Consider the following 22,523-nt stretch of genomic DNA (forward strand, 5'->3'; position numbering starts at 1 on the left):
ACTTGAAGGTGGCTATGGCCTCCGCAGGGTTATCCCGCCCGGACCGGGCCACCAGGAACTCTGCCAGCTTTCGTGCCAGATACGATTTTCCTGTGCCACTGGGACCGCACAGTATAAGCCGCCGATGCTCGGTAAGCAACGAAATGTACCGATGAACGATGTTCCGCAGAATCAAGCTATCGAAAGCTAAACTACCGACGCCCTGAAGGCAAATGTACAGGGTTCTAACGTTTCCGATTATATAGCCACAAGGCAGCAACTCTGGGAATCCCATCTCAGGGCCTCGCTTGGCTTCACCCAGATGATAGGATGTGATTGAGTCGGTGTTTAAACCTAGGTTTGTACCCGGATCGATTTTTCCCAAGTAGTCCTTGAAGGTCTTCCTCACAATATAGTCTAAGTTTTGCCACGTTGTTTTCCCGGAAATATACGTGTAGGCGAAGGTGAACTCGTTTGGACTAGCAGAGCTACTATCGGGTTGGCCCGAGAACGATTTTCGGCTCCGATCTCCGTTTTCGGTTGCCGATTTTCCGATGTCTTCTCCATCGATCGAAGAGTGGTAGTAGTTATCACATTCGTTCATTTCTTCCGCATACTTGGCAAAAGATTCCGGCTGTCCGAGATAGACGGCGATGGCAATTTTCTTCCCATCTACCGGATCGGCAACGTCTTCCGCCGGGGTGGTTAGCATCTCGTTGACCATCGCGGCTCGTTCGATCGTCGGGGAGAGTTCAGCGATTATGGCGGGGCTTAGTGGAGCTGGAGGAGGTTCCGGCGCTGGCGCCGGTGGAATATTGTCCTCTTCCGTTTCGTCCAGGTTCTGAGGCAGTTCCAGTGGCGTTCGGGAAATGCCATTGTCCGCCGCTAGACTGTACCGGCGCGGTTCACCCATCGAACCACTGGGACTGACCTGACCGAGCGAGACCTCGCTGCCCGCAAGCGAGCGGGTCGTCATCATCCGCTGCAGTCTTTCGTTGCTCTGCTTCAGGCTCATCATCTCCTGACGCATGTTCATTAGGGTGTCTTTTAGGCTTTCCAGTTGCGAAGCGGAACTTAGCGCTTCCAGGCGGATGTCCGTCAGGACGAGGTCCTTCTCGCGCAGTTGTTTTTTCAGATCTTCCACCACCGGATTACCGTTCAGCTCGATGGCGTCGATTGGTTTCGCTAAAATAGAGAAAAAAATAAAATTAGTTGTGGGTTTAAAGGTGATTGGTTTAAAGGTGCAGTTACGAACCGTTTTCCACTAACGTGACCGTTTTGAGCGGACTGCCATTTTTCGTTGGCGATGCAGGCGGTAATTGTGCGTTCGACGCTAGTTTTCCGGATTGTTTTTCGCTTCCACTACCGGACAGGGACTTCTGATCACCATTATTGTTGTTGTTGCCGTGATGGTGGTGATGATGGTGATGATGGTGGTGGGTGTGTCCGTTCCCTGTTGTCGCCGTCGGCTGGTCAAGGTTCGAAGACTGACTGATGTGACGGTTTGTTTTGGAGATTTTTGCGTTGCGGGAGAATGCTTTCGTGAAGGAGCTTCGCAGCTGAAATTAACGAATGAAATTAGAAATTGAAAATTGATTTCGAAACTTTATTCCAAAACTTACCCATCCTTTCTTTTTCTTCTTGTCCTGAGCCGAACAGCCTGAGCTGACAGAATTCAACGAGCACATAGAGTCGGAGCTATGGTGCCTTTGCATTTCCGCCCCCGGTGGCAGTGGTGGCGCTGTCGTCGTCTGTTCTGGATTCTGCGTGCAATAAGACGGTAAAAAGTTAGAAGACATAAATGAATGTCACAAAAGTGACCGATTACTTACTCCATTTCCATTGACCTGTCCGTTAACTTGTACGCCCATACTCTGCATATGGGCGGTAGTTAGGCCAGCCTGGATCGATTGCTTCCGCAGCAGTTCAATCGTTTGACGCATGTCCAATATTTCGCTATCCTGAAAAGGCACCAGACATCGATTGTCAGTAATGAGACAGATGACGGTCGGTATGGTGAGAAAGCAATGTATCTAGTTAGGTGGTACGTACCTTCTTTTCCGTTGTCGCCGTTAGCATCTGCAGCCGCTGGGTCATGTTGGACAAACTTTGCTCGAAAGCCGCCACGACATGGGCCTGCAAATAAAAGGAATGGTAAACGCCAATTAGTCACCGCGATATAATCCGCGTCTCATTAGGGGAGGGCTTCTTCGAGTAACATGCGGAGTAACGACTAACGAGCTGCGTTGATGGATGTTGGGGAGGCTTTCTCCAAAAAACATTTGAGGTAATGCGTAGTGCAGAGACATCGAAAGGATTCAAAAGAGATCGACTTTGTAATACAATGTTTAGTGAAATCGAAAGTAAATTGAAAGATTTCGTTTCCCATCTAGCGCCGGCTTCGATGACTGTATTTACCGTGCGATATAAGATAAATTGAACCAATCAGTGCATAATGCGTAGATAAAATATTGATCATTCAATTGGTGACAGGCACTCGCACCACACAAAGGAATAATGCAATCGTTCGACTGAACTGCACTGTAGTGGAAGAGATGCAATTCCACGCAAATTGCACGGGGCTGTTTATGTTTGTGCAGCATTTTACGACATGCTTATCGTGGAAATATGATTAATGCTTTCAGTTTTATGATGATTACAATTCGTTGCGCTGAAGTCGGTCAGTTGTCTAATGATTTCTTTTTAACTTGATGGAATTTACATTGATTTGTGTATAATAGGTAGTTAAATACGCAGCTTATTCAATCTTAAATCGTTTGAATAATTTACGACGTAGAGAATCAGACATCTTTACTAAAAACTTTTACTCGCTGTTCCAGTTAACATTCGCTTCTAGCTTAGCTTTGTGGTCTGAAATTAAAGATTATTAACTGGAATTATCAACTTGAAGCGCAAAACCTTGTATCGAATTAGGAGACGAGCCACATCGTCTACTTATAAGAAGGTAGTGATTCTAAATTACGATTATAAACAAAACAAAAACACGATCCCGGAAGCTGTACAGAACGACGGTGACAAAGTTTGATTGGGTAACGATGGACGACGAATTGTTGGCAACCAGGAGGAGTGAAAAGGTGGCACACATTTTCAAGCGTATAAAACTGTAGAAATTTGCTTCGAAATAATTGGTTTGGTAGGTTATCTGTAACTGGTTTGGCTTGAAAAGTGACATTTTTATTACAAACGAGACTATCAACTAAAAATTTTGTTAGAACTGGCAAAACGTCTCCTGTGAGCAACATGCTGATCCGTGCTGTTTTGGCCGGATTCGTCATCCTGCAGTTACGGAACAAATGCCATTGCATGGCAGGAGACAAACAACATCAAGGAGCAGAACCTATTCAACATGCCACAGCTTCGCCCAATTGGGAAGTAATAAGCCATCGCTTAGTAGATCTTAATAAGGCTTAAAAAGGCACAAAACTTTTGGAAGCGACAAGCAGTTTAAGGTAATCTGTTAATGGAAATCTATGGCGAAACAAAGTGTACGAAGTGACTGTGGAGAATCTAGCAGCAGGAATTAAACTTACAGTCCGGCAATTTGGCAAATTGGATCATGAAATTGATTAATTTACATGCATTCTTGTTTGACCAAATTCCAATCATAACACCCCTTACTTATCGTAATCTTGCCGTCATTAAACATGATTTTAAAATTTCAGCTTGCTTGAAACTATTCTGATTCTCTGGAAAGAGTTTTTGAATAAAATGATGCCTTGTTGCGAGTAATTCGGGGCTAAAATTAGGGTATTTTTATAGTAAAAGTTCTATAGTTCCTAAACAAGCAAAGATAGAGGTATACTATATTCAGCAATGTTGTGTATTTTTACTATTTGTACAACTGTGTAAAACAGGAAAAAGTCATACAACAACTACAAAAACAGCTAAAATAGAATAACTGATTTTAACGCACCAAACAAAGGTTCTGGACCAGTGTGCAGTGTGCCCGGTTCATCGAGCTTTCGGTTGATAAATTGAGCATAAAAATTTAATTTTTAGTAGAACTCTTCGATATTGCGAGGTCTTAGTCTTGAATTTTGAAAAAAAAATTCGTTTTTTTTCGATTTTGTCAGTTTCCCCATTTTGTCAGCCCAAAATTCAACAGCCAAAACAAAAATTATCAAAAGAGTCAATAACATTTGAAAATTCATAAGAAAATTAAAAAAATGACTCACTAAAACCAAGTGTCTTTAGTAAACAAACAAACAGGAGTCAAAACCAATGTTGCGAATCGAGCGAGAAGTTAACCACGCCTACTCACACGCGAAAGAGTATGAGAAACAAAGCATTCAACGCTTACGCCGCTCACGCAGGCGTAAAAGAAACAGCCGCCGGTGCTGAGTGCAGGCATTCTGCTACCCACACACTAGCGCACGCATATCCTCACTTCGGCTTCCTGCATAGCTTATTCCCGAGTCAAAAAACTTGCGAGAAATCAGCTGCCCGTGAGGCTGGTGGCACACTGGGATACAAATTTTGCATTAGTTCTTCTTCTTCTTCTTCTTCATCGCCCTCGATTCTACTCACGGGCGGAAGTACGAGCCGTCGTGAGTAATCGGTATCAGTAGATCGGGCTGCAACGACAAGCGACGACTGTAGCTGTTAGCTAAACGCACGCTTACAAAAATTCGTTGTAGTGTATGAAGAAATAAGAGCGGGAGTTTTAAAGGGATGCTTATGCCGGGGTGTTCATTAGAATGAGTACGGGTGTGTGATAAAATTAGACCACACGAGTGTGGGCTTCGCAACACTGGTCTAAACAATGCCAAGAGAGTATCAAAACAACAGTTGAACACAAACTCGAAACATAAGAGATTTATGAATTGATTCTAGGATTGATCATGGAGAGTCAAATACTAGTTAAAGTAGAGTCAAAAAAGAGCAAAAAATAGTCGAAAATGAATCAGAAAATAGGTAAACTAACAAAAACAGGAGTAAAAACCCCTAACGTAAAAATAAAAACAGAGCAAAAACAGTTGAAAGGAAAATAGATTAGAAAACAGTAAAATGGAAAACAAGAGATTTAGAACCGCTTTGATGAGATTTGAGAAAAAAACAGAAAAAAAATCAAAACCAAAATTTAAAAATTCTCCTCAAGAACTCAAAAACTCAAAAAGAATTGAAAGAGAAAAAAAATGCGAATGAAAAATTTTACAATGAAACGGAACAACAACAATCAATAGAGTAATTTGTAATTTGTTTGTTTATTGTTTATAGAGTATCGAAATACAAATCTAAAAATAATCAAACAAAAGTAATAAAGCCAAAAAATAATTAAAATAAAGTCAAAAAAGTCTCGGCACGGAATTACAAGAATTGAGTAATCCAGTGTATCCGTGTCAGTGCTCAAATCACAATTTCAGGTCCTAGTTCCTGTATCCCAGTTCCAGTGTCTCCGTTAAAATGTACCTAGTCTTAGTTAAAGTCCCAATGTCCCTGTTCCAATATCCCGATTCCAGTGCCCCAATTCCAATGTCCTAGCTCCAGTGTCCCGGTGCTAGTGACCCAGTTACAATGTCGTAGTTACAGTTTCCCAGTTCCAGGGTTTTAGTGTTCTAGTGACAGAGTTGTCCCGGTTTTAGTGTCTCAGTTCGAATATCCCAGTTCCAGTTCCCCTGTTCCTATGTCTCAGTGTTACAGTTCTAGCCTACAAGTTCCAGTTTTAGTGTTCTAGTTCCAGGTTCGAGTTCCTGTGTCCCAGCTCCAGTGTCTCAGTTCAAATGTACTAGTTTTAGTGCCCAAATTCTAGGCTTCCAGTCCCAGTATCCCAGTTTCAGTTTCTTAGTTAAAGACCCAATGTTGCAGTTCCAGTTTTACTGTACTAGTTCCATTGTCCCGGTTCCAGTACCCCAGCCCCAATTCTAATGTTCAAGTATTACAGTTTTAGTATTTCAGTTCTAGGTTGTAGTTCCTGTGTCCCACTTCTACTGTCCCAGCTTCAGGCTCTCAGTTGAAATGTACCAGTTCTAGGGTTCTAGTCCCAGTGTCCCAGGATCAATAGTCTAGTTTCAGTGTCCCATTTCCAGTGTCACAGTTTCAGTGTCCCAGTTTCAGCTTCTAAGTTAAAGCCCCAATGTCCCAGTTCCAGTGTCCCAGTTTTACTTTATTAGTTCCAGTACACCGACTCCAGTGCCCTGAGTCGTCCCACTGTGTCCCAGTGTTATAGTTTTAGTGTACAAGTTCCAAGTACTAGTTTCTGTGTTCTACTTCTAGTGTCCCAGCTTCAGTATTTCTGTTGAAATGTTCCAAAGTTTAAGTTCCAGTGTTTCAGTCCCAGTACTTGAACGTACAAATGTATCAGTTCCAGCGTCCTAGTTCTGTTGTATTAGTTTGATTATTCCGGTTTCAATACTCCGATTCCACTGCTCCAAATTCTTAGGTCCCAGTGTTACAGTTCTAGCATCCTAGTTCCAGTTTTACTGTTCCAGCTTCAGGTCCCAGGTCTTATGTCTTACTTGCAGTGTCTCAGTTGAAATGTGACAGTTCCAGTGTCCTAGTTCCAATATACCAGTTCCATTGATCTAGTTCTAGTATCTCAGTTTCACTGTTTTCGTTCCAGTGTCCTGTTTTCAGTGTCCCAGTTCCAGTTTCCTAGCTCTAGTGTCCGGTTCCAGTAACCCAGATCCAAAGTCCTAGTTCCAGTGTCCCAGTCCCAGTGTTATAGTTCTAGTAACATGGTTCTAATGTCCCAGTTTCAGTGTCTCAGTTCCAATATCTCAGTGTTACAGTTCTAGCGTCCAAGTTCCAGTTTTAGTATTCCAATTCCAGATCCTAGTTCCTGTCCCCCACTTATAGTGTACCAGCTCCAGTGTCTCAGTTTAAATATACCAGTTCTAGGGTTCTAGTACCAGTGTCCCAGGTTCAATATACCAATTCAAGTGTCCTCCAGTTAGCTTCGAGGTACGATGCTAGTCTAACAAGCCAGTCGCCGTATGTTCGAATCTCGGTTTGCTAGATAGAGTCAGTAGGATCTTTGCACTGGCTCCGTAATTTACCTGTACTCTAACAGCCGGCTGCGAAGTCTGTCGATAAAGAAGGGTAATGACGGCATAAACCCACGGTTTTTTCAAGTTTTCCAGTTTCAGTGTCCCATTTCCAGTGTCAGAGTTCCAGTGTCCCAGTTTCTGTAATAATTCCAGTATGCCGATTCCAGTGCCCCGGTTCCAGTGTCCCAGTGTTACAGTTTTAGTATATAAGTTTCTGTTCCTATTTCATGAGTCCCACTTCTAGTGTACCAGCTTCAGTGTCTGTTGAAATTATCAGTACCTACGAACCGACATGACATCCCATACATTTTCCTTGAAAAACTTGTGTCTGAAAATTTGAATCAAAATACGTTAAACAGTAACATCATCAGCACAATGGATCGCTATTTATCTTGGAAAAGTAGAGAACAGGTTTGGCAGAATGTCATAAACCACACTAGGAGCACAAGTTAATGCATAGTTCTTTGTAAAAATTACGTTATCCCTTGTTTTTGCAATACACAAAAAATTACTGCATTATTTCCGATATTCATATAGATTTCCGGTGAAACAAACTGAATTTTGCATAAATCTGTCTCCCGTGCCTTTGAACATCGCTCTGCTGTTTGACATAAGCGATCGCTCTGCTTACAGTGGTCGTTTGCTTGCAAGATCTTGTGAGTCAAAACTGAAACGCCCGTGTCACGTCAGTTCGTCAGTGTTATCAGTTCCAATGTCCTTATTCTAGTGTTTCAGTCCCAATGTTCAAGTTCAAATGTATCAGTTCCAGTGTCCCAGTTAAAGTCCCAATATTTCCGTTTTAGTGTCCCAGTTCTACTGTACTAGTTCTAGTATCCCGGTTCCAATACTTCGATTCCAGTGCCACAGATTCTAATGTTCCAGCACAATTCGGGTTTTATTACACTCTTATGATGGTATTTAAGACCAAAATTGGTCATAAAAACTGTCATAAGAGTACAATAAAAGTCACATTGTTACTTGGGAGTGTTATAGTTCTAGCGTCCTAGTTCCAGTTTTAGTGTTTCAGCTCCAGGACCTAGCTCCTTTTGTTTCACTTCCAGTGTCTCAGTTGAAATGTATCTGTTCCAGGGTCCAAGTTCTAGTGCTCCAGTTCCAGTGCACCCGGTTACAGTGTCCTATTAAAAGTCCCAATGTCCCAGTTTCAGTGTCCCAACTGCAACATACCAGTTCCAGTGACACAGCTCCGGTTCTAGTGTCGCATTTCCACTATTCTCGTCCCAGTGTCCTGTTTGCAGTGTCCCAGTTCCAGTGTCCTAGCTCTAGTGCCCGGTTCCAGTACCTCAGTTCCAACGTCCTAGTTTCAGCGTTCCAGTTCCAGTATTATAGTTCTAGTGGCATAGTTCTAATGTACCGGTTTCAGAGTCTCAGTTTCAAAATTTCAGTTTTAGTGTCCCAGTACCAGTGTTTCAGTTCCAGTGTCCCAATTCTACTATTTCTGATCTAGTGTCCCAGTTACAAAACATTTTGCTTTCTGAGCCCGTGACAAATCTAAAAACCTTATAAACTTGTGATAGGATTTCTCAATGACATTCTCATTTGTCATTTCGTACTGATAGTTTGTTATTTTAATTTACCATTTTAGATCAACGAAAATTTATTTTTAAATTTAGTTTCAAATAAGATTTGGTTAGCCAATTTGTTAACGACTCATCTTTTGTTACCGTTGGTATTTGGAAATGTTTTTTTTTATTTCGAAAATAAATCAGCTCGGATTCTTCGGTGGATAGCTAGATTAACCACAACGATCCGTCCTGGCAAACAGTCGATAAACATTAGAACAAAAGAAATGGAAAATATTTCAATCTCGCACTAATATATTCAATTTCAAATTTATAACGAGCAATTGAATCAATTTGCGACACCCGCCACAAATTCCGATCCGCCTTTTATTTGTTGTTGAATTTTTATTTTTTCCATCGCTTACGTTCTATACATAGGCGCCCCTGCTGCTGTGTACTACTGTGCCTGGCTGGCTGCTGCAAGGTTATTAGATTACGCCGGCTTGTCAGCTTGAAGAATTTATTAATTTGTACACGAAAAAAGGCCTTGTTCTCGCGGCTCGCCCAACAACCACGGTCTAATACAGTCGCATAGTAGAATTCTAAAAACAATAACTCAACGCAATACTGCTTGCCGGTACATATATGCAGCTCAGCACAGCAGTGAATTAGAAAGGTTCAGCTTCATATCTGCCAGGGTAGGGCTTCTTTCCTCCACTATCTTAACGGAAAACAGTCTAATGAGTCGCTCATGAAAGCAACAATAATATGCGACTTAGAAAATATGCAAACTATGCGCTAGTGTGACAAATAACGTATTGCCATTGAAAGTGAAGTAAGTAAGTAAGTGAGTGGAGGACAGCTTTTTGTTTTGTAATCTAATCTTGCAAGATTTGCATGACGATGCAGTCTGCTGCATGCCGCACAACGGCATGCTGAACTTGGTGGAAGTAAGAATCTAGGACAGTCGAGAAAATTAATTTGTCCAGCTTTTACCAGCTGCGGTTTTCTAACGAGCCGACAATAGTCGGCTCACATCAAATGTTAATCCGAGAGATGCTTTCTCGCGGTAAAGATTGCGTGAGTGATAAGTCCGACCGGGCCGTATTTTCCACCTTTGGCGGTAGTAAATTGGTTTACAAAACCTGTCAATTTTATTCGCTGTAAATTGCGCAAAAATATGTACATCAAATTGGCTGCAGATCTTTAATCCGCACCGCTTTTCGCTTGTAAACAAACAAACGAGCCAACTGTCGTCACCCGTTTTGCCGCCGACCTTTCGCCAAAGTCGGTCCGATTGCCCGGCTGTGATGATAATGACTGGCAAATCGGATTCGAAAGGCACCGGCAGCCAGCATGGCTGCTAGTTGCATTCCACTGCACTGCCGCGAGCCATTATTATTAGTGCCCGATGTTCGGATCAATTTCGTCTCGGATATTGAATTTCGCGTGCATTCTCCGGTGCCTCTTTCTCCGTCAAATTGCGGATTCGTCCCGTTGAATTGTGTTTCAAATCGTAACGTGACAAGTGTTGCGAATTTACACCGCAGTCCAACGGCGAAGGCCACAGCCAACTGATCCATCCGATTGACATCGAATCCGGCCCGCTGACAAGGCTGCCCAATGCAGCCGGAAGGAGGGTGCGGGAAATTGGCTGACCACGTGACGACGACGACACTTCAATCAAGCGTGACAATAATCTCCTATCGCACTGCAAATCGATACGCGTGACGACTGTGGAATGATTGAATCTGGATGACACATTCCAGTGAAGTTTTAATTATTTACACTGAAAAATCTACAATTGAACTGTTAAAACATAGGATGGTGGTGTAACTTGAAACGCACTCGACCGACAATCAAGAGTTGTGCCAATCTGTTTATCACATTTTCAATTGAAGTTTTTTTACCTTTGTTATTACTTCGCGAAAACGTTTTCTCCCGCCATAAGAATTTCACCCGCAGCAGCAAATTAGTCTGAACCGATTTTCATATCTGATTTCATAGCAAAGGTTAAACTAAACATTTTCTAAATTTGACTAATTTTCAAATAATTACAAAGGACCATTTCGTAACCATAATCCATCATCCGATCGGTTTTTAACAATGTCTGCTAGAGAAACAGGCACCATTAGATAATTAATTAATAGTTTCTGGTAGCCGGCAATGGTCGTCTCATAAATCATAGTAATAATAATAATCGCCTCGATCACTAATAACAGAGGTAAGCCAAACCTCGAACGCCGCTTCTATGGTATCCGGTTGCATTTGCCACGAGATCACAGGTTGCTGTATTCCGCTGCACGCCCTCTGCGTGGCGGCAGGTTCCAATGAACCTACCGGAGTGCGCATTTCTATGTTTTGCGAATAACGATAAATGCTGGTCTAGCTCTGCATCAACGGAACGGAAAACCTTTCTTTCCATTCGTGTGCTTTTTTTCGCTTTAAAAAAAGAACTTTTATATTCGCGTCGGTTGGCGATTGGTTAAACATCATTAGTCCACTTGTTCAACTTTCGCTAATCGTTCAGCGGAGCTGTCCGAAGGGGTCAACCGGAATCACTTAAATAATAATAAGCCTTCGAAAAATCCTCTCGGATTATTGTCGCTTCTGACACACGAACAAACTCGAACCGGACCGGTGGACGGACGGTTCTCTGTGCCAATCCGGTAACGATAGCTTATAATCGACGCATTGTCGACACTTTTTGTTTCCTCCTCCAGTGGAAAGCCACTAACCTCGCAGGTCAATAGAGCCTACTTAACATTTCAATAGCCACCCGGAAAGTGGGCTTGTTCTTCGGCATACATTCATCATCCCATTGAGCTCAGTGAGGACCACCTCTTAGATAGGTGTTGTCCAAGTGGTTCGTTGTCTCTGTCATTTACTTTGATTTGGGGTTTGAATCTTTTCAAATGTTGGCACACAAAGCCATAATAGGAAGTGTCGAAGCAAAATAATTGAAATAAGCCCACCACCAAAAACAAAACAGATTCCGGGTAACAAATCTCAATCTGTTATCGTATTTTATCATGCGTAAATGATTAGATTAACCGTAAAAAAAATTTTAGGCCTTGCGGGAAATCACAAACTGAAACAACAAAGCGAGCCTGCAAAATACACAAGCCCAAAAAAGTGTCGAATTTATTTATGTTTGCCGTTTACCAGCAACAACATCTCACCACCGGCCCAAATCCGGCAATAACTGTTGCGAGAGCTTGTTTGGCAACTTTTTTTTTACGACCGCGGCGGCACACTTGTTCCTGGAAGCCGCCCCCGTACGCGTGATAGGGGACCAATCCCAGTGCAGTGTGGTCGTGGCACGTGTCGGTTTAAAAAAAAACCGATGTTGAGACGATTACGAACCAGAAGAACTGAGGAAAAAGCTTTCCAGCCAGCCAGCTAGCCAGCGCGCTGCAGCGGCATGGCTTGCAAATGGGGAGACAGACAGGTGATAATGTTGCTCTGCGTTCGAAAATGTTAAAATTAGATAAACATGACAATGGTTTTTATGATTTCGTGGGTGGTGACTCCGCCGTTCGAAAAGTTATGTCTATGCACTCCTATCCAATGGCATTGAGCTATCTTCGTTTCCTACTTGGTATCAGAGACTTTGGTGATTTAACTAATATGCTCAAGGTTGATAAGCAAATGTTAAATTTTTGTAGATTAAATGGATTTGTTTGTATGTTCAAACTAAGTCAATAAATCTAATTTTGCTAAAGAATTTTTTTTTGGTTGGCTTTCGGTCACGGGTTACGTGCGAAAATATTTATTTTCCGTTTACAGTCGACGTTTCGAGGGATATCCCCTCATCTTCAGGACAGAACGTATACAAATATTTCTTTTGTCATGTGGATTGTGTCATTGCACTGTGGAAAGCTTGCTATTCTACAACAGGTTTTACCCGGGCACATCGAACACAGATTGTATGCTAAAGAAAAAATTGTAGTTTTACCATCTGTGTTTTTATCACTATCAGGAAATTAATTAACCAATTAATAAATTTTCAAATCAAATAATTTCATGATACATTCGAGATTTGACTTTAATTATTCAATGGCACTTATTCTCGACTTTCGTCATTGATCTTTCATCTTTGTTTTTCTGTCTTTCGTGTTTCATTTTTCGTCCTTTATTTTCTTTGTCTCTTGTTTTTAATTCCTCGTCTGTTTTGTTATGTCTAATATGTCGCGTTTTGTTGTCGTCGTCTTGCCATTTTTTTGTCTTTTCACGGTCTTTTACGTAGTCGTTTGTCATTCCTTTTACATATGCCTTTCTGGCATCTAAACATGGTCTATTTGGCTCTTTTGAGTGATTTGCTATTATTTTTTATCATCTTTTGCGGCGTTTAGGTTGCTCTTGATGGTGTCTATTTATTGTCATTTGAAGTCTTTTTTTGCATTTTTGTAGCTGTTTTGCCGTCTTTTTATCGCCTCGCCTTTTCCGCATCTCTTTATAGTTTTTTTTCGTTGTGTTTGATTGTCTTTTTTAACATTTTTATTGTTTCTTCGGCCATGAAAATGGCATTTCTATCGTTCGTCTTTTCATTTGTCTGTCATCACTTTTTCGTCATATTTCCATCGTCATTTCGTCTTTATTTTGCAGTCTTTTCGTCATGTTACCGTTGTCTTCTCAACGACTTTCCGCCATCTTTTGTTATCTTTTTGATAGCTTTTCATTGTACTCGTTGTTGTTTGTCGTATGTTTGTATTTCCTGGTCTTTTTACCATTAATGCATCGTATTTTTGACATTTATTTTTCGTTGTCTGAGTCTGACCTCTGTTTCAGAAAATTTGTTGTCTCTTTTTCCGGCGGCATTTTGACATCTTTCGTCGTCTTTAATTATCGTTTCGCCTATTTTTCATTGTCTTATTGTCACTATTTCACTAGTTTTCCATTATCCTTCATGGTGCCAGGACAACGAAAATGTTGTATATTTACTGTCTTTTCAACATTCTTTTGTCGTCTTTCTACCGTATGTTCGTCTTGCTTTCTTCGTCTTTTTGCATGTCTTTTTAGCGCATTTTAAGCATTTTTTTGTCGTATCTTATCGTGTTTTCTGTTCGTTTTTTGTCGTTGTTTTGGCGCATTTTCGTCGTTTTAATGTTATTCTCAAATTTTGCCGTTTATTTGTCAACATTTCATTGTATTTTCGCCATCTTTTCATCACTTGTTTGTCTCATCTTTGCTTCGTATTTTCGTCGTCTTTACACCGTCGGTTCGTCGTCTCTTTATTGTCTTTTCTTCATGTTTTAGTCTTCGTTTCAACGCCATTTTATTGTCTTTTCGGAAAGTTTAAATGTTCAGCAGCTTTTAATTATCGTGTAAAAAGAGTAAAGCTAATTAATGAAAATATGACAAAGATTCCAGCTATTTGGTTATAAAGAATAACGTTCTTTACTGCTTTATTCGTAAAGAAATTTGGAGTTCTACCGCATTACAGAATTCATATTGAGTAGTTCTCGCTGAAACGGGGCCACTACTGGCCACGAGGTATTCAAATATTGGAACTTTTACGCTTAATTGGTTGAAAATGGTTAAAAAATAAGAACTACGCTTATGATACCTCGAAATAGTCTACCCCTCGTTCCCCAAGGGGCCTAACAGGTTAAAAAAAGTTGAATTTTGAGCAAACCTTGAGATCTATATCATGTGATATTTCATAAATTTGCCATGAAACAACTGACAAATGGCCCGGTTCTGTGAAGAAGAAAAGGGCTTTCAAATGGAGTAAAAAAAATTTTGGCAGCCATCTTGGATTTGGTCGCCATATTGGATTTAATCAAACAATCGCCGTTTTCGCCATAAGCCCATCATCCGATTTTCATTTTAAGACAAAGCTGAGAAAAAATTCTATAAGAAACATTCATAAAATTAGGTGTGTAATGGCATTAACTGAATAAAACAACCAGTTATTTGTAGCAAGGTTCACAATTTTCATATAATTATTGTGATATTTCCAAAATTTGCTATTAAACAAACTACAAACGACACGGTTTTGTAAAACAGAGAGATAGGGCTTATAGACGAAGTGAAAAAAAATTAGCGGCCATTTTGAATTTGGCCACCATGTTGGATTTTATCAAAAAATCGCCGTTTTCTCCATGATCCCCCTAGCCGATTTTAATTTCTAGACCACCATCGAAAAGCTGAGAAAAAATGCTATGAAGATTTGTTCAAAATTCAACTCTTTTTGAAACTGTTAGGCCCCTTGGGAAACGAGGGGTCCACTATTTCAAGGTATTAAAAGTGTCATTTTTATTTTTTAACCATTTTCAACCAATTAAGTGCAAAAGTTTCAATATCCGAAGACCTCGTGTCAGTAGTGGCCCCGTTTCAGCGACAATTACTCATATTTAATATAAATAAATAAAATAAACTGGCCCTGCAATTCTCCTGTATTCTAATAGCTGGCTGCGAAGTCTGTCGCATAAAAAAAAACAGAAGGTCAAGTTGCAACCGATACTGAAACTGGGACACTGAAATTGGGACAGTGAAACTGGGACAGCGAGTCTGGGATAGTAAAACTGGCATACTGAAACTGGGACTGGAACTGAGAGCTGCAGCAAATCCTATTTTTACTAAAAGTACTTATTCTGAGTAAGAATTTAGAATTCATTACGTACTTAATGATTTTTATGGATAAAATTGTCATAAAACTGCCAATAGAATGCAATAAAACACACGTTGGCTGTTGTAAGAGTAAGTTTGAGGCTGGAAACTCTGTCGTACACTCATTTTAGCTCCTATTCATTATGTTTATTTTTTTACTAAGTAAAAGCCTATCCTATTTCATTTCATTTCAATTATTAATTGTTCAGTAGCGTAAGATATAGATCTTTTAAAATTTGCTACCTCCGATTACCCAATAGTTACATTTGTTTTACAAATATTCAGATTGTAAGGATTTTCATATCTTATACATTTAATCATCAGCATGTAAAATGGACATAAATTCTGATTTTCACAAGTTCTTTTCATATTAAAAATAGTTCAAGCATTCAAAATATGCGAATGATACAGTAAGAAGGGATAAAAGTACGATTCAATGATTTATCGGTGCAGATTCCAAGTAAATTGACTACATTGGCATTGATGGGTGACTACTTTGACAGCTTGAATCTAACGTAAACTTTGGTTGCTTACGAAGCATAGTTGCTAAGTTATGTGCAAATGTTATTTTAGGGCGATTTTGATGTAATTTTTCGTTATACGGCAAATTCGATATCAACAGGAGGATACTACTTGTTGAAAATTTGTAGCAGCATTTTACATCACTGACATATCTGTTTTGAAAATACAGTGAAAAGAATTTACAAAATATATTTCGCTTTTTCGTAATTTAATCTAACCCCATCAAGCGTCTAGCGGGGTAAAAGTGCGATTCACGGACGAGGCAAAAGTGCGATTCATGGACGAGGTAAAAATGTATAGGCACTATATTACAGATACTAGAAATGGAAGATCTGTAGAAAACTGTGTGCTCTACAGATGTTGGCCGAAGGAATACAATGTTTTTCCGCTGATGAAACAAGAAACAAACGTTTGGAATAGTTTCGATCTAACGGAGGCTGCAATACACCAGCGCAAAATAGGAAAGGTGCAAATTGAGAATAATCCTTACCGAAACATAACGCAGATTGGAGATTATATGGTTTTGTAAGCTACTATTGTGCTAATTTCATGGATTCGAGCTTCGCACTTTTGTCCCGCGGTATTCGTACTTTTACCCCGCGAGTGCGAATCGGCACTGGATCAGAAGAAAGAAGAATTTATTCTGCAAAACACTATTACCGCAGATGATTTATAGTTGAATGTGAAGACATTGAGTTACTGCATCACTATAAAATATATTATGTTGTTGTCCTTCTTTATGTCTCACGAAAATTGATGACAACTTCAAACATCTCACTTATGCCCCGCCCTACTCTATAATTTTGCAAGTCTTGGAGATCACAAATTTGACTGTTAACGTTTCAGGATTGTTGTTGGGAAGGAAGTATTTCGTGCCGTCAACATCGATCCGTGGTGAATTTAAAATTTGCCAGGACTGAACCATGTCAGGATCCACAAGGCAATAATTTTTTTGACGTAGGACTACGTCTTACGGCAAGTTTTGAGATAGGGTGTCATTCCAAAAAATCGAAAAATGCGAGCGTCACGAAAAATGAAAGGTTCTGAGCGCTAATAGCTCAGCGGTTTTCCGATCGATTTTCAATATTCTTACATCAATCGATCGGAAAATATTCTAAGAATGGACCCAAATGAAGAAAAGTATGGATTCTTGATGTTGAACTATTGAAAAATCGAAAATAATGAACCTATGTTTTACCAGAATTCTCGCTTCGTGATTGGTTGGAAGATTCTTAACGATGGTCTAAACCTATACCAATTTGATATCTGTGCTTGGGAAACAAGCCAAAACAAGTGACAAAGTTTCCTTATTTCAACAAGATTTCTTAACACCGCGGTTCAACCTAGACCATTTTGATGTCCTTGCTTGTGAAGTATGCCAGAGAGAGTGACAAAGCCCCCTCGTGTCAACCTCGTGTCTTACGAACGCGATTAAACCTAGTCCAATCTGATGTCTGTGTTAGGGAAGTGTGCCAGAAAAAATGACACAAGTTCGTTGTCCCAACAGATCGCAAATTCTTTACTGCGTGACGATTAAACCTCGGCGAATTTGATATCTGTGTTGGAAAAATGTGCTACAGCTGTAGTGTTAGGTTATAATACGACTCTGTATGAATACGCATGCTTGCCGTTTCATTAGAAGTGTAGTGAAAAGATGTGCTGTTGATAAAATAGGATTGAATTGGTAAAATCCCTTCAACGTGTGAAACCATGGATAATAAAAACAATCTTTAATTTCAGTAAGGTAGCAAGAAAGTAATAGTTTGTGTTCTTGATTTTGTTAAATTGTTTTCAACACGCGTGCAGGGCGCTATATCTCTGCATATTAGTGTTGATAGGAGGAAATGCTTGTCAACTTAGGGACTATATTGGCACACTTCATTGTGCCTGCTTTTTAATTTCAGGTATAATAGATTTTAGTTTGTCACGAGGTTTTCAACCCACCGTAAATCTCGCATGTGCATAATATTTCTCGATGTAAATTTTCAAACTATGGTTCATTATGTAGTACCCTTACTATTATATTTCATTTTTAAAAAATTGTATTTTTGATCTTAATTTTCTTTATTACTGGCTTTACACGAAAATTTATGAATATCCAAGTTAGTCTCATACACCTGGTGCTTACATACTGAGAAGGAACAAACATAGCGGAAAGCAACAACATTAGAAAAAAAGCAGGTTGTTTTTCGATCAATTGTCAATACAGCTGCAGACAAACGACTTCGACTTTTTCGCTTTTGAAAAATTAACTGAAATTTTTTAAGTGATTTTCTGTACGATTTCTCAACTTCCCAAAGTCAGACGACACAACTATAGTAAGGTAGAAGGAAGTAATGACAACCGATAGCCGAATTCGAGCCCAACCTTTCCCGCAAGCCCTGTGGAACGCGGTGATTAACCAAATAACAATACTAAATATTATTATGTTCCTCTAGTGGTTTTCATGACCAATTTCATAAAACCGCTAATTAAACTATGAGCTTCACCAGAACTTCCTGATGACCACTACAAAACTGCCTTCCAACAAAGTGGCCTACTCTTCGCAAGGTTTTTATAACCTCTTTAAGAATCAGGTTACAAGCTAGTCGTATCACGATCTGCTGAAAGTAGCAATAAACCCAATCAAGCTTTCACTGCTTGACAGCCACCGCCATAATTTAATAAAGCTTTTCGCTTTTTGCTCTGGTAAAAAGCTGAATCTGTTCGTCAGCTTTGTCAACTTGAAAATACATCCGTGAGTAGATTAACTTTTCTGCTCACTGTCAGATCATCCTAATCGATTTAGTTTTTAGTGACCACAATAAAATATAGAATATTTATTAAATTTTCAGCAGTCTCCGTATATAAAATGTAGTGTCTAAAATTAATCAAAAAAAGCAGTCTCCGTTGGTTTGCAGCATATGCGCAATAAATTTTATCGTGCATATTGATTCAACGCGTCATTGAAATTTTGCAATTTTCGAAAACTGATTGTTTTAACAAAATAAATATATTCAGTTAGTCAATCCAAATTTTTAGCAAAATCATTTTAGTTGCTTCCTGTCACAGGAAAACCAATTGATAGTAATTTTCTTTCTGCAAACACTCTGCTTTAATGAATTTTTGTTTACGAACTAAAACAAGGTGCTAGAATATGGCAATATGGCCTAGCATAAAACAATGATTTTGGTGTTAAGCTCTAATATTCTTCATAATAGCAGCAATAAATCTGTTTGATCAGGGTGTTACGGCTTTAAAAGCTCTATAAAACTGTCAGATATATTGTGGTTTGACACCGTGATAAGTCAATTTTGATTGGTGCGCCATATTGCATTGCTACCCCGCACTTATGATAAGTTTATAAGAGATATGGTGCAGTCAACTAGTTTTATCGTGGTAATATAAAGAACCACGATGAATTTGCAGTATTAACAGTTTTATAGTGGTTTTATAGCGTGTTTTGACTCGTATCCTCTTGGTATTGCGTAATATCATAATAAAACCAGAGGTAATAATCAATCTATCCTATAAAAATTGATTTCTGTATGTCTGTCTTTCGGGATGTTCCTTATAGAATCGAAAACGACTGAACCAATCGGCGTGAAAATTTGCATGTAGAGGTTTTTGGGGCCAGGGAAGGTTCTTATGATGGTTAGAGACCCTTCCCCCCACTAAGAGGGGGGCTCCGATACAAATGAAACACAAATTTCTGCATAACCCGAGAACCAATCAAGCAAATAGAACCAAGTTTGGCATGTGTAGGTTTTTGGAGGCAAGAATTTTTTCTATGGTAAACTAGCCCCCATCCCCACATCGCTATACAGCGCACCACCTGCGACGTGGTTGCGACACACAGAGCACGAGTAGTGCCGAGTGTCGCACGTCGATTGTTACGGTTTTCAACTGCAACAGCAATATATTATAAAATACTCCATCTACAGGGATGAAACATTGTCGCGGTTATGCACGATTTAGCAACACTCCCTACAGCCGGCTGTCTGGAGTTTAAATTGCTATAAATACTAATAATTGGAAAAATTAAATACGATCGATAGAATAATGAATAGATGAAAAACATAGCTAAAATTCTAAAAAAAAGCGACGATCATATCACTTATCAAGGTGAATCCTGATCCAACAAACCCCACCTTACTAGCAAAACTCCTTCCTGTAATCTTTGTAGGGATGCAGAGGTTAACACGGTCCCTAGAACAGCAAAGATTACACTAACATTCCTTCCCCATTCTCACCTGATTGCAAGGACGTGGCCGGCGCAGTTATTGATCATTATTATGTCGAATCACTGAATTTTGCACAATGAGAATGATCGGTAGATCCCAACCCCATTCATTTGATTCATTGTGCAATTTCACTGGTTCTGGTCAATCACTGAGTGCAACCATTGATATGTGCAATCAGTCTAAGCTAAGCTAAGCTAAGCTTGATTTTGTTAAATTGTTTTCAAATGCACAATCTTTTGAGAATTTAACGTATGCAATGTTACTACTTTGATAAATGTTACATACAATGCATGTAGCATGTATACATGAAGAATCGAATGATTACAAACATAAATACATGCTACTATCACTACAGAGAGACTTACGTAGTCCTGCGTCACCTATATATGCGGTCGTGTCTTGTACACAACCTCTCTGATTTTTTAAATTTTATTGTCGTTGATTTTTTTTGTGTTAAAACTTTTCCCAACCATAGTGTTGCAAAATCGTACAGGAATCCCCCTAATAATTATGAATTATAATTTGTTTGTGCAGGTATAATAGATTCTCAGCTCAATTGATTGATTGAAGTGTGGAGTGCGTATACGGGGAATGATAGAATTGGGACAATAAAACAAAATTAGGTATTAGACTACCTAATATACTGGGTGGCAGTAGTTTGGTGAGTAAAACATTCGGGTACTAATCGAAACCGAGCGTCCACCTGCCATTGCACAACCCGATATATTTTCGGTCTGCATCGAAATTTTCCAGTTCATTCAATTAATCATTGTTCGCATCAGACACTTCCTCCCATTCCAAAATAGTTGACGTCATGACCGCGTAGTCTTATACGAGTGAGGCTATTGCTAATATTTTATAAAGTTTTTGTATTTCCTAAACATTTTTACTTTAAGTTTAATCGTGAAAATCAGATCAGAGGAGGGGGGGGGGGGGGCTGACAAAAACTTCAAAAATAATTTGCAATGACGTAATTAACTTAAGAAACGACACTGATGTAGGGGATTAGTAAACTATACGCGTTAATATGTTTGAAACCTCCTTTCCAGAAAACTATCCATTCAATATGTACATTGTATTTTTATCGCTATAAAACTGTTGATAAAACATTCTGTCACGATTGTATCTTTCCGTTTCTTTGCTGCAATAAAATACTCAATACATTTCGGAACCACTACAAACGTTTCACGTCAGAAACAAAACGTGCCACATAAATTAAATTTTTACGATCGGTACCTGATGAGAATTATTGTTTCCCTTGCTTGATCCAGATCGTGGTCTGACAACTAAAAACTACTAAAATTCTACCTATTAATGGTAATAAAAGTTGGTTCGAACTGGTAAAACATTGAAGACACTTAGTCTGTCATCGAATTGTTTTATTCACTCTGAGAGTCCGAGAACGATGACATTTCGCACTCGGCAACGGTTGATTGGCGAACATCGATTATCAATTATACCTGCTGCACTGGTATGTGTATTTGATTAGCGCAAAGTACGATGCCGTTTGCGTCATTCTAACTACAGCCGCTCGGGCCGGTTGTAAGTACATGCGACATACGCAAAGGCGGTGGTTGTTTTTATTGCCAAAGTACCGTGTCGAGGTGTTAATTTGATAAAGTAATAACTCGTTCACGTTTGATGGACTAGGCAGCTAAGCAGTGAAACGTAGGTGTTTACAAATCATTGAATGAGTAACGTTAATGATGTTATCCGTAATTGATTGGAAATTAAATAATATTAACCCCTGGTAACAACACACGGGCGTGTGCCAACTGAGAAAGCGATGCAAATGGTTCGTTTGAGTCACGAGAGCAAACGATCGCTAAATTAGTTTCCAAGTAGTTTTCACATAATCTTATCGCCGTCTCTCCGTCGTTGGTGTGGGGTGAATTTCAAATTGGTCGTTTTATTAGCCAAACAAACAGACCGAAGACGAAACAAAACTACAATGTTACGAATACGTGTCAAAGTCGTCCATTTGGCGTTTTAAATGACAACATTAAACTACAACTAACGACGTGTCACAAAGCAGAAATAAAAAACCATGTACCTCGGATGGTAAACATCGACCAGTCAGAGCATTCGATCCGCTTGGTTGAGTTTGAATTGAGCTATCAAAATCATTAACCCTCTGGCCTGGCCTAGAGAGACCAATTGATTGACTCAGTAGCCAACTGCCCCAGAACTATCACCAGCAGACAAACGACTGTAAATTGTCCCTTCTTATGGGCTCATTTGTTCGTTCAATTAGGATGTTATGTAGGTAATTGTTTTTCAATCAATAGGTTAATCAAAGCCTATCAAAGGTCAAATAAAACTAGTGCTTAACAGTATAAACATTCACTCTCTAGCGTCTAATTAGAGGCCATTCTCGAGCCGAACAAAAGGTGTTACCGCATAATATGTTACCCCCAATTTGGCTTCATTAATCGGAAAAAGCTTATCGTTGAATGTTCAATTAAATCGGAAACGAACCATTTAACCAATTTCGAGCCGGTAACGGACGGACGAACGGACGGTTGGAAGCAGCCGGGCAGTAATTACTGCTGTGCGAACTGCTGCATGCCGCCGTGCCGCTTCAGCCCAAGTGGAGAAAAGTGAAGTTTATTTGCCCGGTTTGCCTATCGGTTCAATCGGTCGATCGTGATCTTTCC

General features: G+C 39.7%; 1 protein-coding gene across 1 annotated transcript in view; it reads right to left on the reverse strand.

Annotated features, from left to right (window-relative positions):
- The window catches only part of LOC128740985 (protein sickie-like), a 348,009-nt gene that overhangs the window by 15,317 nt on the left and 310,169 nt on the right, over positions 1-22,523 (reverse strand). The window contains exons 15-19 of the mRNA XM_053836560.1: positions 2,032-2,115; positions 1,812-1,940; positions 1,602-1,742; positions 1,235-1,538; positions 3-1,164 (exon numbers count right to left, since the gene is read on the reverse strand). Coding sequence (XP_053692535.1) covers positions 3-1,164; positions 1,235-1,538; positions 1,602-1,742; positions 1,812-1,940; positions 2,032-2,115 — 1,820 coding nt within the window. The remainder of the gene's footprint in view (positions 1-2; positions 1,165-1,234; positions 1,539-1,601; positions 1,743-1,811; positions 1,941-2,031; positions 2,116-22,523) is intronic.

This window comes from Sabethes cyaneus, chromosome 3, assembly GCF_943734655.1.
Source record: "Sabethes cyaneus chromosome 3, idSabCyanKW18_F2, whole genome shotgun sequence".
In the NCBI taxonomy this organism is placed as follows: domain Eukaryota; kingdom Metazoa; phylum Arthropoda; class Insecta; order Diptera; family Culicidae; genus Sabethes; species Sabethes cyaneus.